This window comes from Pectinophora gossypiella, chromosome 29 (genome assembly GCF_024362695.1).
Source record: "Pectinophora gossypiella chromosome 29, ilPecGoss1.1, whole genome shotgun sequence".
Classification (NCBI taxonomy): Eukaryota; Metazoa; Arthropoda; class Insecta; order Lepidoptera; family Gelechiidae; genus Pectinophora; species Pectinophora gossypiella.
The window spans coordinates 656,610-673,206 of NC_065432.1; the positions used below are offsets into that span (position 1 = coordinate 656,610).

Genomic DNA, 16,597 nt, shown 5'->3' on the forward strand with positions numbered 1-16,597 from the left:
TCGAGGCATGTTCGTTTCCTCATTTTATGTAAAAAAAAAAAAAAAGCAAATGTCATTCGAACAATCTCTCGGTCATTTCATTCATTTCGTTCAGTATCAAAATGGAATTTTGACGGCTAGATCGATACCTTTAATTTTTGCTGTTATTTACATATTCTGTTACAGTATATGTACTATTTATCAATAAAAATAGCTTACCATAATGATGGAACCTATTCCTAGCATCGAAGTTATTACAAAACCTATGAAAGACCCGTATATGCTCAGGGCATGTCGAACTTGCTTAGCGACGGAAGCAAAACTGTTTGATTTACACGAAAATGGATTTGCTGACTCTCTTGGCAGTATTGCTGGGACCCCGGTGAGTTTTGTCACAATACACAACAAAATAAATTAATATTATATAGGTAGGTACCTACGGAGTATGAAAAGAAATCTGTCCTTACTGTTTGCGCTAAGTTGACCACGGAATTTTTTACTGTTCTTATCTGCATTACTCCAAGAAGGATATACATAAAATGCACGAAGGCTGGTGAGAGTGGATGGAGCGAAAGCGGTGTGTCAGGATCATAGTAAGAGGAATTCTGAGGTGTCTGGCTACCCCAACGGGAAATAGGCGTGATATTATATTTATTGTACATGAACAGCGTGATGCTATTTGATATAAATATAACATAACATAGCCAGGCAAAAGTGTATAGAATACGGGTGTTAGTGACAATGTAACGAAAATTTTGAGGCATAATTCAGACCATGATTCTGAGTTGATATCAAGAGGAATTTACCGTCGCAAAAGGTATGGACCGGAAAAAATATTCCGACAGGAAAATCCACTTGATATTAACTCTGAATCATGGTGTGACTGAATCATCCCCCTCAGTATTTGTTACTGTGTCAGTAACACCCATACATACTTGCATGGCTACCTGTATATATGATAAGGAGCAAAAGTCCTTGCAAAGTAACAAATTAACTGGTTTCACTTAAGACCTCCAGCTTACACATTGTTTTTGTAATAGACCAAAAACACCTACAAAAACATACATTTTATAATTATGACAACTAATGGTTCATACTTTCACCACTGTTTACAAATAATTTGCTGGGCTCTGTAACAGCTCTGTACATTTTACAAATTATAATAGTTAATAATAACACAATACAAACATAATTATGTCATTTAGAAATAATAAAAATAAAAGAATATTAAAAATAGTAATATCACAATTAAATACCCAAATATTAAAATACAACTGTGCTGGATCCTAGTCACCCAATAGATAGATAAAATACTTTATTGAGCACAATGGACACAATAGCTGCCTATTGATACAACAACTAGCTAACCAATACAATAAAAAAACCCAAAAAAAAAACGAAAAATCCCAGCTTTGTGAGCATATGAAGTTTCCGAGATTTCCTAATTAATCAGTGTGTGTAGTGACGGCCCTAGAAAATAGTTTACGTGATGGGAGACCTCAAAGTGTCAACCCTTAAAATAAAATATGTAGTTTACGGCGGTATGAGCAATCTAACCCGATGGAAGTTAGCTGGTGGCTAACGTGAACCAGTCTTGGTTGATTTTGGCGCACTTGCAACCCCCGTGCCGCGCGATGTCTAGCTGCTCACCTCCGTTCTTGAATCAGCGCCACATTGTGGTTTGTTTGTTAGTTTGATAGCATGCATGATGCATGCAAGCTCCATTCGGGAATAATTTTTGAACTCATTTCTTTATTTTTCTTTGTGTGTCATGTCATGTATGTTAAGTAATGTTAAGAGAAACTTTGTAACAGCTGTGGATTTTTCTGTTATGTTACAATGTATATTTTTCAAAATAAATAAATCCCTGAAAAAAAAACCCGGGTGCTTTCAAAGCCAGAGTGAACAGGCACCTGGGCGAAGTCTGGGGCCAAGAGCAAACCCATCAAAGGTAAAAAAAAATGTTATCATTATTTTTATATTATAGGTGTCACTCACAGATGGTCTACCGCAGTACATCTGCTACTACTGCATAGCGCTGCTCAAGAAGTCTTCGGAGTTCCGTCTGCAATGCAGGAAGGCGCACTTCTTTCTCCAGGACACCCTTCTGCAGAAACTGGAGGTAATTACTTCTTTTTTCTAATTTTCAACGAGGCTTTGAACACCCTGAGTGATCAGAGAGTGTTTGGCTTTTTGCGAGAAGATTTGCTAATGATTTACTGTTTTGTTTTTTCTATTATTTTTTTTTTTCACGAAAATCACTGTGATCCCTAGTTTGGTTAGGATATTACAGGCTGATTACGTGATTGTCCGAAAGTAATCTAAGAAGATCCGTGCTTCGGAAGGCACGTTAAGCCGTTGGTCCCGGTTAATACTCTATCTATCGTGTGTTTGAGGACCGTCGATTGGAAAGTCCCTCTTTGTTATTTGCTTCATGACGTATGCATTTTTCGGACACTTTACACGGCAAGGTGCTCCACTTAAATTTTATATTTCATTGTTGATATAATTGATTATTAATGATACTCGATTTTCAGGAAACTCTATCAGGTGGGCATTTACATAAAGATCATTTTTTTGCAGGCCACAACAGAATGCATAAGCTGTCTCGACCGCACACACTTCGCTAAGCCTTTAACCGTAGCAAAAGTGTTTGTAGATTCAAAATATTGGGATAGTAATGGGTTTCCAATAGACTTTAAATATGATGAACCGACAGCGGTCCCAGAGATGTCCGATATTAAAGTAGAAGCGTTGTTACTGGATGAAACTGACAATGATGATCAGATGGACAACTGTGATGATCATTTTGACTACGATCATCTAGACAATGATGATATGATGAAAACTGATGACAAATCTGAAAAGGAACTCGATGACGTCAACGATTCAAACGAAGGCATCATGGACATCATACAGATATGCGAAAAGAAGAAAGACAAAAAGAAAAAGAGTTCGACTAAAAAGAAGGAACGGACGAAAAGAGAACGAAAAGTGGTGAAGGTGGCAAAGGAAAGGAAGATAGCGCAGAAGAAAGAGCCAGTTAGCAAAAGAAAGAAGGAAAACAATCTATCGGCCGACGGGATTACAATAACAACTCACAATAAATACAATCAGAAGTTAGAAGAAGATTTTGTTATGTTTTCAAAGATGTACAATGTTGAAGTTGTGTTTCTAACCAAGGAGCAGCAACAGAAGAATGTTGAAGACAGAAAGAACAGCAAGCAGTACAAAAATAGTTTGTTCTCTTGTGACTTGTGCTTCAAAGGGTTTATGTCAGAGCAGGCTTACAAAAGGCACATGAAAGGACACGACCCGGTAAGTATCATCATCATTAATTTATGAGTTAACGGTGCTAATTCCTGTAAACACCATCAAATTTTATTTTAAGTTGATGTAAGTTAGTAGATTACATGAGTTATGTCAGAGGCCTATGGCGGATGGGGTTGGTAATCCACCTCACAACCCACACGATAGAAGAAGAATCTTATAATAAGTATGGAGTGGTCATCAATGCTGGTGGTGTCGTTTATAAAGGGCCTCAATCAGCATAAGGTAATGGTGGTGGTGTTTAAGCCTAAATAATATGCTGTAACTCTCCTTTAAATTGCTCAATCCGGGTCTATGTGTGTTCATCATCATCACCCCATTAACGTCCCCACTGCTGGGGCACGGGCCTTCCCTATGGATGGATAGGGAGATCGGGCCTTAAACCATCACGCGGGCCCAGTGCGGATTGGTGGTTATTAACGACTGCTAATGCAGCCGGGACCAACGGCTTAACGTGACAAAGCACGGAGGAGCTCGAGATGAAAACTTTTTTTTTTGTGGTCACCCATCCCATGACCGGCCTTTGCGAAAGTTGCTTGACTTCAACAATCGCAGAACGAGCGCGATTACCGCTGCGCCACCGAGCTCCTCAACATGTGGAACGCAATAAATTATATGATTATGATTATGTATATTGGTAGGAGCTCGATGGCGCAGCGGTAAACATGCTCGGCCTGCGATTGTTGAAGTTAAGCAACTTTCGCAAAAGCCGGTCGTAGGATGGGTGACCACAAAAAAGAAGTTTCATCTCGAGCTCCTCCGTGCTTCGGAAGGCACGTTAAGCCGTTGGTCCCGGCTGCATTAGCAGTCGTTAATAACCATCAATCCGCACTGGGCCCGCGTGGTGGTTTAAGGCCCGATCTCCCTACCCATCCATAGGGAAGGCCCGTGCCCCAGCAGTGGGGACGTTAATGGGCTGATGATGATATTGGTAATGCTGTTGACAGAGCCGTGGTAACCTGGAGTGCGATGTGTGCCACTACCGGTTCAACAACAAGCAGACCATGTACGGCCATATGCAGCATCACAAGAGGGAGTACATCTGCAAGATATGCAACCAGCTGAACAAGTCCACGTGAGTATATGGTCTTCTTCAAAAAGAAAGAAAGAAAGAAAGAAAAAAACATTTATTACTTCCGGACACCACAGACAGACAGGTACATTACATTTAACACAGGACAGAAACCACACGGAAATCAATAAGTTAGTTATTTATTTACAATAAATAACAACAATACAATACAATTTAATACAATTTAATGCTACATTTTAAATAGTTAACATCGGAAAACCCTAAAAGGGTTTGTCCCGACATTAATCCCACATATTATTATATTAGTACATCTTACACTAAAGATAAGTACACTCAAATTGCGACACCCAACGAAGTTGCTTGCGCAGCATAGACTGCTTGCTTTTACAAACACATGTTTATAGCGATATACCAAAGCGGCAATCTACACCGCAACGAACTATACCTCCGCTGGATATCACAATATCTTTACAAACATGGTAGGCAAGTACGAGTTGATCGCATACGTAGTAGTGGTGGCGGCCCGCGTCGCAGCGCACTGCACGAACCGGTCCTGTGCTCACGCTATAGAGGATGCTCCGAGAAGTAGTGACTTTTAAAACTTTCGAACAAATGTTTTTTTTATTAATACTGAAGTTAACGTTTTCGTAGTCATGTTCAACCTAGATATCGATAGTACACAGACAAAAATAAATAAATATCCAAAAGTAAAAGTAATCTGTGACAGTGAGCCATCGTTTAACTGGCGCTGTGCGTCCTCCACAAAGGTCCCTTACCTTAGGATCCGAGTACAGTACTCGTGTTCTAACGTACATACATATGTATTATCAGAAATAATACGAAAAAAACGTCCCACCGTTGGGCACAGGCCTCCCTTCAATCAACCGGAGGGGGTATGAAGCATACTCCACCACGCTGCTCCAATGCCGGTTACATACATACATAAACTCACGCCCGTAATCCCTAATGGGGTGGGCAGAGCCACAAGTAATCAAAGACAACTTGCAGTCACTGTTGATACGAAGTCCAAAAATGGATATGATGAACCTTATGGTGCAATGCCGGTTGGTGGAGGTAAATAAAAAAAACTTTTTTTTTTTGTTACAGATCGAGAGCAAAATTACATTTCAAGTGGCACGAGGGCCAGAAATTTGAATGCACTTATTGTAATAAAAAATTCAAGTAAGTTTCCAATTACATTCAGTTCAAGCTGTCCATGGGCTCACTATCCGGAGGTCACGTAATAACACAATACTTAGTTAACAAATTCTTATTGAAATCACAATAATCACTCAGAACAGCCTCCGTGGTCTAGTTTTTAGAGCGTTAGGCTCACGATCTGGAGGTCCGGGTTCGATTCCCGATGGGGACATTGTCAAATCACTTTGTGAGACTGTCCTTTGTTTGGTAAGGACGTTACAGGCTTGAATCACCTAATTGTCTCAATAAGTAAGATGATTCCGTGCTTCGGAGGGCACTTTAAGCCGTTGGTCCCGGCTATTAGCCGTAAAAACACCTCCACCAACCCGCATTGAAGCAGCGTGGTCAACGTCCCACTGCTGGGCACAGGCCTCCCCTCAATCAACCGGAGGGGGTATGGAGCATACTCCACCACGCTGCTCCAATGCGGGTTGGTGGAGGTGTTTTTACGGCTAATAGCCGGGACCAACGGCTTAACGTGCCCTCCGAAGCACGGAATCATCTTACTTTTTCGGACAATCAGGTGATTCAAGCCTGAAAAGTCCTTACCAAACAAAGGACAGTCTCACAAAGTGATTTCGACAATGTCCCCATCGGGAATCGAACCCGGACCTCCAGATCGTGAGCCTAACGCTCTAATGCTGCTTTATTTACATACAATTTATTTGTAATAATGGAAGAGCGGGGCCTCCAAACACAGGCTATGTCGCTTAAATGGAGACCCCAATCCACCAGTAGTTAAGGCTTTATTGTAAAAGAAAATAAACATTTTTAATTTCAAGGAGGCAAATAAATAAAATAAAAATAAATAAATAAATAAATAAATCTTTATTCGTTTTAGACAATATTTTCTTTTAAATGCTAGTTGACCCAAGCCCCCCTTTAAACTGGGAAAGTCTGTGTTAGGAGGCTTGGCTTGGCTTGGCAATTTAACAATGTTGTCTTTCCCCTGGCAGTTTCAAAAGCACCCACGTGAACCACGTGAGGGAGAACCACGCGGTGGTCACGTGTAACGTCTGCGGGGGGACACTGGAGGGGACCAACGCACTCGCCAAACACAAAGCTGAGATGCATTCCAAGGTACTGTGGTGTTTATTTATTTTTAACATCCATAGTGTAATGTTTTTAAGAATTTAAGGTAGATGAAGAAAGTGGATGGATGTATGAAATAAAATGTAAGACAATGGGTTTACTCGAATTTATTAATTACTAATAAAACCAAAGTAACACAAAAGTATAAATAGGTATTTGGAACTTTTAAATCCTAAGGGTACATTCCAGGTATTCAAGGCCACTGGTCATTCGTTAAGCATTAAAAAATAATAAGAAAAGTGTTATAAAAACCTCCCTAGCTCGTTTGATAGCGACGGCAGAAAGGAAGCTGAGCCGACCAATAAGCTGTACAGAACATCCGCAGGCTGAAAGAAACGGCACTACAATAGGCCCCGATTCCTGTAGACACCTCCTAATTTTACTTTAAGTTATAGTTATACCCGTCATTTTCTTATCCGCCGAAAAGGAAAGGGACGGACGATTGACAGCTCTTAATTTTAGGAAGAATGAGTAAATGAATGAATAACCCGGGCGAATCAAAAGGTATCTAGCTGGTATGCAAACGATGGGGATGATTCAGCTCATAATTCTGAGTTGATATCAAGTGGAATTTTTCCTTCGCCAGACACGTGAACCAGTTCTTATTTTAAATTATTTTTAATTCATTGTTTTCAGTCATTTTAGTGGCAAATTAAAAATACGTAATAAAAAAGAAATTGAAACTTTTTTTTTGTTTTTTTTACGTATTTTTCATAAGGCGAAGATATACGTAGTCATGCATTTTGTTTCATTTATTTATTTAGATAGGTATACCAACAGTACACATATTGTAAAGTTATAAAATACAAGTCTTAAATTAGTTTTTGTATATGTGCTCCAATTACAGGTACACACAACATTCATAATTACAACAACAAACTTATATATCTAAGTGTATATATATTTATATATAATTAAATATACATGTCATTAAGATTTATTAATGTACCTAAACATGCAAATACTATTACTCCTTCAATTTTAATACTACTACTAAACACGGAATTACATAAATAGTTAACAAAAATAATGCTATTTACTGCACTCGTCATGCTTCTATGCTGTTCTGGGAGCAAATAAAAAACATAGAACACGTTCAGCTGCTTGTCTTCCCGGGCATGTCGTAAAAACCGACAGAGGGATTGTGTCCTCTAACATGGTGGACTAATGTTATGGGCGATAGGCTGATCCCTTATCACCTTAAGGTTCATCATATCCAGCTTACGACATCGTGTCAACAGTGGCTGCAAGTTGTCTTTGATTACTTGTGGCTCTGCCCACCCCGTTAGGGATTACGGGCGTGAGTTTATGTATGTATGTATGTATGCACTCGTCAAAAAGCCCGCCCCTGACTAACCCGGGCGCGAAGGTGCCCATTACACTAGCCGCATTCCCTCGCTGTACAGCAATGGACAACCTTTGCGCCAAGACCAATCCGGCACGGGGGTCATCTCCAATCTCTATTAAACGACGTCCGATTTCCGCTATAATTTTTTTAGCATCGCTACTCCAACAACCCGTCGTCTCAACAGCAAGCGGGATAAAAATGTAGCGACCTTCTAACTCCCTATATTTTTCCCGCTTCCTACGAGCAGCGAACTCGGCCGCGGCGCCAGCCTATAATAGGCTAGTTTCCAACTAGTCAAATCAGTTACTTTTTACTAAACGTCAAAACACGAAATTACTATGGAATTTGTATGAAAAAGCACTCTGTGACGTCATAGAAAAACGTGACAAAATGTCGGACTTATTATTACGTTTTTCTTGATTAAAATTCATAAATAAGTTTAATAGAAAAAAGAAAATGTTTTTCGTTAGTTTTAGATGTGTCTTTATTTAGTAATCAGAATTTCATAATTTATCTTGAACCTAGTACACGACCCAATTATAATTAAATATGTATAAAACTTTCAGATAACACAGTGTCCAACTTGTGAGATTGAGTTCTGTAGCGTGGAAGCTTTGAACTCTCACCGAAGCACAGAGGACGGTTGTAACACTGAAATGAGGTGAGAAGTACACACATCATCCCCCTAGCCTTATCCCGTTTCTCACAGGGTCCGCTTACCTAACCTGAAGATTCGACAGGTCCGGTTTTTTACAGAAGCGACTGCCTCTCTGACCTTCCAACCCGCGAATGGAAAACCAGGCCAATACAGGTTAGGTCACATACCTCAATTTTTTGGGGTTATGATACGTCCTTACAATAAAATACCAGATAATATTTAAAATTTGTCTTAAAATAAATTTAAAGCTCATGTGAAGCTTACTTTATGTAAAAAAGCTAAATAAATGATAAAAATGTCTGGTATTGAATGTGTTCCTCTAGTTATTAAATAACTTGTAATGTATACCCTCATCGGTTTTTAAAAGATGTGTTGCTGTTGCAGTTTCTTGTCATTTCTTCTCCTCAGCCATAACACCTTGCGAAATGACGTAAATTCTAAAATGTTACATTGACCTTCAACAAGTTTATCCATGATAATTACGTTGAATAAATGATTCTGATTTCTCCGTCAGGCCGTGTCTTGCGTGCGGCCTCAATTTCCTGACTCCCGATGAGCTGGACCGCCACTTGCTGGAGGCCAAACACAAGGAGCTTATATTCAAATGTCAGTCGGTAAGTAGCATTTCACTTACATCATCACTCTCACAGGGTCCGCTTACCTAACCTGAAGATTTGACAGGTCCGTTTTTACTGAAGCGACTGCCTCAACCTCATCAACCCTGGTGTCAGGGTTACTACTGAGCCGCCAAAGGCCCCTGACATGACTCATGTAACGACTACGTACTTACATCAGTAAGTAATAACCGGGACCAACGGCTTAACGTGCCTTCCGAAGCACGGATCTTTTTACTTTTTAGACAATCAGGTGATCAGCCTGTAATGTTTGATTTGTCCCCACCGAGATTCGAACCCGGGACCTCCGGATCGTGAGCACAACGTTGAACCACTGGACCACGGAGGCCGTTAAATTTGTCAATGAAGACGTTTTAAAATGAGACCGAGTTCTTGTCACCAGTTCCAGTGCAGCGCGACGTTCACGTCGGAGCGCAAGCTGGGTGCGCACCGCTCCGTGATCCACGGCGAGCGCCAGCCGCGCGGCGAGTACCCGCGCGTGCGCCGCCCGCCCGCGCCCCCCGCCGCCGGCGCACATCTCATGTGCGAGTTCTGTGCCAAGAGCTACCCCGTGAGTCACCATGTCTTTTAAAATTCATGCACTTCAATCATTCAAATACTCACTCGTTCCATCATTCAAACATTCGCACGTTCCATCGTTCAAACATTCGCATGTTCCATCATTCAATCATTCATTCGTTTAATCATTCCACCATACACTCGAGACACTATATACGATACATACTAACAGAACCAGGTTACAAGGTCACTATGTCATCAGTCTACGTAGTAGGCCGCCTCCGGCACGGACCTCGTGTGCGAGTTCTGTGTCAAGAGCTACTCCGTAAGTCACCATGTATTTTATTCATGCCCTTCAATCATTCACTCATTCTATCATTGAAACACTCGTTCCATCATTCAAACATTCGCACGTTCCATCATTCAGACATTCGCAACTTCCATCAATCAATCATTCATTCGTTCCATCATCCAGACATTCGCATGTTCCATAATTTCACCATACACTCAGAACCAGGTTACAAGGTTTCTTCTATTTTTTTTTCCATCCTTTCCTATTCCACGTAGTCTACGTAGTATTCCGCCTCCGGCGTGTACCTCATGTGCGAGTTCTGTGCCAAGAGCTACCCCGTAAGTCGCTTACCTATTTACCTATATTCTATCTATCTATCTATATCAGCCTAAATTTATATCCAATTTTGGACGTAGGCCTCTTCCATGTTTTTCCATTTCCGACGATCCTGGGCTATCGACATCCAGCCATATCCTGCGTGCCGCACAATGTCGTCCTTCCATCTCATTGGTGGTCTTCCTCTCGGTCTTGTGAATGCTCGTGGGCGCCACTCTAACAATCTCCGGGTCCGTCTTTCCTTGCTCATTCGAGCAATGTGTCCCGCCCATCTCCACTTGCGTTTTTATTTACCTATATTACAGCACGCTAATACTGTCGTTTATTCATGCACTTCAATCATTCACTTATTCCATCATTCAACATTCGCACGTTTCATCGTTCAAACATTCGCATGTTCCATCATTCACTCGTTCCATCATTCAATTATACACTTTCAATCATTCCATAATTCACTCATTCCACCATACAATCATTCGTCGTTCCATCATTCAATTAAACACACTTTCTTTCAGTGTATTACTCAATGGTGGAATGAACCTCCACCACTCCATAATTCACTCATTCAGATACACGTTCAATCATTCAATAATTCACTCGTTCCATCATTGAATAATCGACTCGTTTAATGACGAACAATTTCTCTTGAGTCGATCCCTCATAGTCATAGTCATATCTGAGGATCGTGGTCAGCATCAGATCAAATCAAATTCTTTATTCAGGCAACTAGACCCACACATTGCATTCATCATCAATCATCAATTTAAGAGCCACGCTCTTGTCGGTGTAGCATTTTCCATTCCAGTCTATCAAAGGCCAATTCCTTGACTTCCCTATAAGACACGACGTTAACCTTTTCTTTAATCTGTTCCATGTAAGCTCTTCTTGGTCTTCCCCTTCCTCTCTTTCCTTCTAGCTTTCCTTCTATGATGTTTTTAATGAATTCGTCGTGTCTTATTAGGTGTCCAATCATCTTGCCTCTTCTGTCCTCAATAATTCACACATTGCATTACATTATATTAAATAAAATATAATAAAAATAAAATAAATTAACATAAAATGGTTAGTAACTCGAACTGTCACCAATGTTAAAATTTTAATTGCAAGAAAGGTGGCATGCAGTCTCATCCACCTCTCCAGCATCGGCGAGTCCCACCGGTCAAGACAATGCGCCCAGGATACCGTTAGTGCTGCTACGAAACCGGTTTATGCATCTGGAGCGGGTGATCTGCATCCACCGGTTTCTGTCCAGCGCTTCCCTTACGACTGTGTAGAGCTTGGATGACGACGGGTCTTTCGCTTGATCGGTCCATCTAGTTGGTGAACAACCATGAGGAGCAATAATAATAAATATATCTCTACCCCCACAGACAGCCGTTCAGCTGAAGTATCATCAGCGCGTGCATACAGACGAGAAACCATATCGATGCCCGCTCTGCGTGAAGAGTTTCCGCACATTAGCTGGACTGAAGGTAATGTAATAAATGAATTCAACTCATTCAGAATATGAACGAATGAATGAAAGTACCAAAAAAAAAAGTAGAAATGAAGAAATGAATTCAATGCAAACACCTCCTAATTTTACTTTAAGTTATACCTGTCATTTTCTTATCCGCCGAAAAGGAAAGGGACGGATGATTGACGGCTCTTAATTTTAGGAAGAATAAGTAAATGAATGAATCACCGTCATCATCAAATCATCATCAAATGAATGAATAACCCGGGCGAATCAAAAAGGTATCTCGCTGGTATGCAAACCGTCTGACATGTGCTGTCAACTTAATTCTGTCGGGTTATTGGGCAATGCAAAATTTTTAGACGGTTGTATTAGATTTGTCCTTAAAATTGACGTGTGTTCAATTCAATGCTTGTCGATTACCCGTCCCTTTCCTTTTCGGCGGATAAGAAAATGACAGATATAACTTAAAATAAAATTAGATGGTATTTACAGGAATTAGCACCAATTTTGCACTTTTCCTCTTATTCAAACAACCGTCCGCCATTTCCCTGTCATTCCGCAATTCTCTCTCGCTCACTCGTCGCTCTCTCTTTCACACACCTTTGCGTTACGTTTCATTCAGCCTACCATTCCTACATACATACGGTAGCCATTAGTGATGTGCCGGATCGTTAAAAATGTATATCCGCGGATACGGATCTGAATACGGATATTTAGTGTAAAGATCCGCGGATACGGATACGGATCTTTATTTTCTTAAAAAAAAGTTTTAGTTATTTCATTGTTATAAAAGTGATATTTTATCTTGCTTTCATTATAAAGATCTATCTATCTAAATGTTTGCAATATAAAGGTGCCAAATATTTGATTTTAAGAAATAAAAACAATCCGAATGGAATTTTATAGTTTTTTATTTAATAATTCTACTTAATCACCTGAAAAAGATCCGTAAAAGATCCGCGTGAAAAGTAACGGATACGGATTTTTCTGTTATCTCGGATATCCGCGGATACGGATATTCGGAACATCACTAGTAGCCATACAAGTGAGGATTACATCCGTGGTTATGGTGTCATTAACGCTGTGTATAAAAAATAATGTAATGTCGTATTATTTTTATCAGGTTCACGTGAACACCCACACAGGCGAGAGGCCGTTCAAGTGTCGCCTGTGTCCGGAGACATTCAAGTCCTACTCGCAAAAATACAAACATCGACTCATGGTGAGTAACAGAATCAGAATCATTTATTCATCATAATCATCATAATCATAATCATATCATTTATTGCGTTCCACATGGTAGGAGGTTGGTAATATAAGGTATGTAACACATATGGACCCGGATTGGGCACAGCAATTTAAAAGAGAGTTAAAGCATATTACCGTAATTATTACATAACATAAACTGCCTATATACGTCCCACTGCTGGGCACAGGCCTCCCCTCAATCAACCGGAGGGGGTATGGAGCATACTCCACCACGCTGCTCCACTGCGGGTTGGTGGAGGTGTTTTTACGGCTAATAGCCGGGACCAACGGCTTAACGTGCCTTCCGAAGCACGGAATCATCTTACTTTTTCGGACAATCAGGTGATTCAAGCCTGAAAAGTCCTTACCAAACAAAGGACAGTCTCACAAAGTGATTTCGACAATGTCCCCATCGGGAATCGAACCCGGACCTCCAGATCTTGAGCCTAACGCTCTAACCACTAGACCACGGATGCTGTTAAGTTATTAGTTGTTATTATTAACGTAATTATCATGGATAAACTTGTTGAAGGTCAGTGTAACATTTTTGAATTTACGTCAGAAGAAATGACAAGAAACTGCAACAGCAACACATCTTTTCAAGTCTATAAATTATGTAATACAAACTGGATTAAAAGAAAAGAAAGGAAAACATGAAACAGTAGGACTAGGGCCCTGTGCTGGGAGGTTTTCTGGCCACGTCTTTCCCTCAGCGTTACAGATTCCGATGTGGTAGTAGTTTTACAGCTAGTTACATAATATGTAATTTAATTATGTTTGACGTTCAAAAAGCGCTAACTTTGTAAGCCAATTTTGAAAAATAAATATTTTTGAATTTTTTTTATTTTTTTAAACCAACGAGGATATACATTACAAGTTATTTAATAACTAGAGGAACACATTCAATACCAGACATTTTTATCATTTAGGTAGTCATTAATCTTATAATAAGCTTTTTTACATAAAGTAAGCTTCACATGAGCTTTAAATTTATTTTCTGACAAATTTAAAATACTATCTGGTATTTTATTGTAAAAACGTATACACTAACAATATATATGTCTATATACATTATCATCATCATTGAGGAGCTCGGTGGCGCAGCGGTTAACGCGCTCGGTCTGCGATTATTGAAGTAAAGCAACTTTCGCAAAGGCCGGTCATAGGATGGGTGACCACAAAAAAAAGTTTTCATCTCGAGCTCCTCCGTGCTTCGGAAGGCACGTTAAGCCGTTGGTCCCGGCTGCATTAGCAGTCGTTAATAACCATCAATCCGCACTGGGCCTGCGTGATGGTTTAAGGCCCGATCTCCCTAACCATCCATAGGGAAGGCCCGTGCCCCAGCAGTGGGTACGTTAATGGGATGATGATGATGATGATATCATCATCATTGTTGTGTGTCCGAATTACTTTTCCTTTTCGGTCACTCCTTTTGTCTGTCTCGTTCTCTTCGCTTGCCTCGAAAGATCTCGACTGTTTTTTTTTTATGTTTATCCTCATAAATAAAGCAATGGCGATTTGTCCTAAGATTGAGCATACCTTGTTTTGTTATATACCACGCATAGAACAACAATTTGCGGCCATCTTGTTATACCGCCATTTTGTTTTTGTTTCATTGGCGATTTAATTTTGTCATGTGTGACTCGTGCGAGTCAGTCAGTCAGTGGGGCTCCAGCTGCTATATATTATACACAGGTGTTATATCGTAACAAAAACTTTGAGAGACGATTCAGGCCATGATTCTGAGTTGATATCAAGTGGAATTTTGCATCGCAGAAGTATAGACTTGAAAATAATTTTAAAATATTAAAAAAAAACATGAATTTTGCGACGAATTTTTAATATCAAGTGAAATTTTCCGTTGTGATTCTGAATTAATATCAACTCAGAATCATGGTCTGAATCATCCCCCTCAGTATTCGTTACGATGTCACTAACACCCTGTATATCTTATACACTAACCCGTATTCTCCCCAGGTACACACAAAGGAGCGACCACACAAATGCCACATGTGCGACAAATCCTACTTCGTCTCCTGCGATCTCAAGATGCATATACAGTTCGCGCACATGCACGTCCCGCGCCCGCACAGGAACAGAAACAGAAACAAAAACATATGCAAATAACACCAAAATAACATTAATATATGGTCATTATAACACACGAAGATGGACGAAATTGGCTATCGGACAGATAACCGTCACTAATTATCACGATATTGGTTTTTAGTGATGACGAAACGGTGATGGTTCGTACGATGTAGAAGGTAAACCATCACTTAATATCACCGTATTGGTCATTAGTGTTGACGAAACGGTGAAAGACAGGAAACCGTCACTTAATATCACGATATTGGTCATTAGTGATGACGAAATGGTGATAGACAATAAACTACCACTTAAAATATCACGATATTGGTCATTAGTAATGACGAAACGATGATGGACAATTAACCATAACTTAAATTATCACTATATTCCTCATTAGTGATGACGAAAAGGTACTAGACAGTAAATCATCACTTAATATCAAGATGTTGGTCATTAGTGATGACGAAGTGGTGATAGACAATAAACCATTACTTAAAATATCACGATATTTGTCATTAGTGATAACGAAAAGGTAAGTCATCACTTTATATCAAGATATTGGTCATTAGTGATGACGGAACGGTGATAGACAATTAACCATCACTTAAAATATCACGATATTCGTCATTAGTGATGACGAAAAGGTACTAGACGGTAAACAATAACTTAATATCACGTTATTGGCCAATAGTGATGGCGAAACGGTGATGATTATTATGATTGACCTAGAAAATATAATTGCTTATCATCAGCCGGAAATTATCCACTGCTGGACATATGCCTCCCATAAGGCTTTCTTTTCTATAAAGGACTTTCCAGGCTACATTCATCAAAAACAATATAGATGGCGCTGTACAGATTTCCATTCGTTTTTCTAAGTTCATAGATAATAGACATATGCATCTTTTATCTTTGTTTTTGGGTATAAATGATGACCCTTGTTATTACACCCAGGCTCAACACATGTTCCACCAAAATAAAGAAGCAATATCAAGCAATAATTTTGATATATACCTCGGCCATTACATTATATTTGTGAAAAATTATGTAACCGAACAATGAGAAAAAAGTAATTATCACGTAAAATCTGTACAACGCAACGCTATATAGATAGCGTTGTTTTTAGGGAACGTAGCCTAGAAGCCCCCACATTATTGTTTGTAAATATAAATAAGTTACGGACTTTGTAAATAAATATTAAATACCATGTCTTTATTTATTTCACCGTATTTATCACCAGTTCGCCGGAGGATTTTAAAACTGAGGAAATACCTAACACCGTCAAAGCATACTTCGTAAACGACAATACGCTTATTTTGTGTCATTTTACGTATTATTATAAAGTGTGAACGAGATGAAAGATAACCCTCACCGTCCATAAAGTTGTTTCGCTTTATC

The 16,597-nt window shown here is 39.7% G+C and overlaps 1 protein-coding gene across 2 annotated transcripts; it reads left to right on the forward strand.

Annotated features, from left to right (window-relative positions):
• The first annotated feature begins 102 nt into the window (after positions 1-102).
• LOC126379425 (zinc finger protein 54-like) lies at positions 103-16,410 on the forward strand. Of its 2 annotated transcripts, XR_007568331.1 has the most exons (13): positions 103-361; positions 1,967-2,101; positions 2,563-3,297; positions 4,257-4,384; positions 5,450-5,524; positions 6,499-6,622; positions 8,549-8,643; positions 9,155-9,254; positions 9,658-9,825; positions 11,772-11,873; positions 12,984-13,082; positions 15,086-15,731; positions 15,844-16,410. XR_007568331.1 is itself a non-coding variant. In XM_050028179.1 (12 exons), exons 1-12 carry the CDS (start codon positions 203-205, stop codon positions 15,233-15,235), a joined length of 2,070 nt encoding a protein of 689 aa, XP_049884136.1. In that variant the 5' UTR covers positions 103-202; the 3' UTR covers positions 15,236-16,410. The 2 variants fall into 2 exon arrangements, 1 of the variants encoding a protein (XP_049884136.1); XM_050028179.1 differs by having other exon boundaries at positions 15,086-16,410.
• The last annotated feature ends 187 nt before the right edge of the window (positions 16,411-16,597 follow it).

Bases quoted from the DNA above. Each gene is read 5' to 3' on its own strand.
- LOC126379425 (XM_050028179.1), top strand. From the start codon at position 203: ATGATGGAACCTATTCCTAGCATCGAAGTTATTACAAAACCTATGAAA. The intron at 3,298-4,256 runs GTAAGTATCATC...TGCTGTTGACAG, and splicing joins ACATGAAAGGACACGACCCG to AGCCGTGGTAACCTGGAGTG. The intron at 6,623-8,548 runs GTACTGTGGTGT...TAAAACTTTCAG, and splicing joins AAGCTGAGATGCATTCCAAG to ATAACACAGTGTCCAACTTG.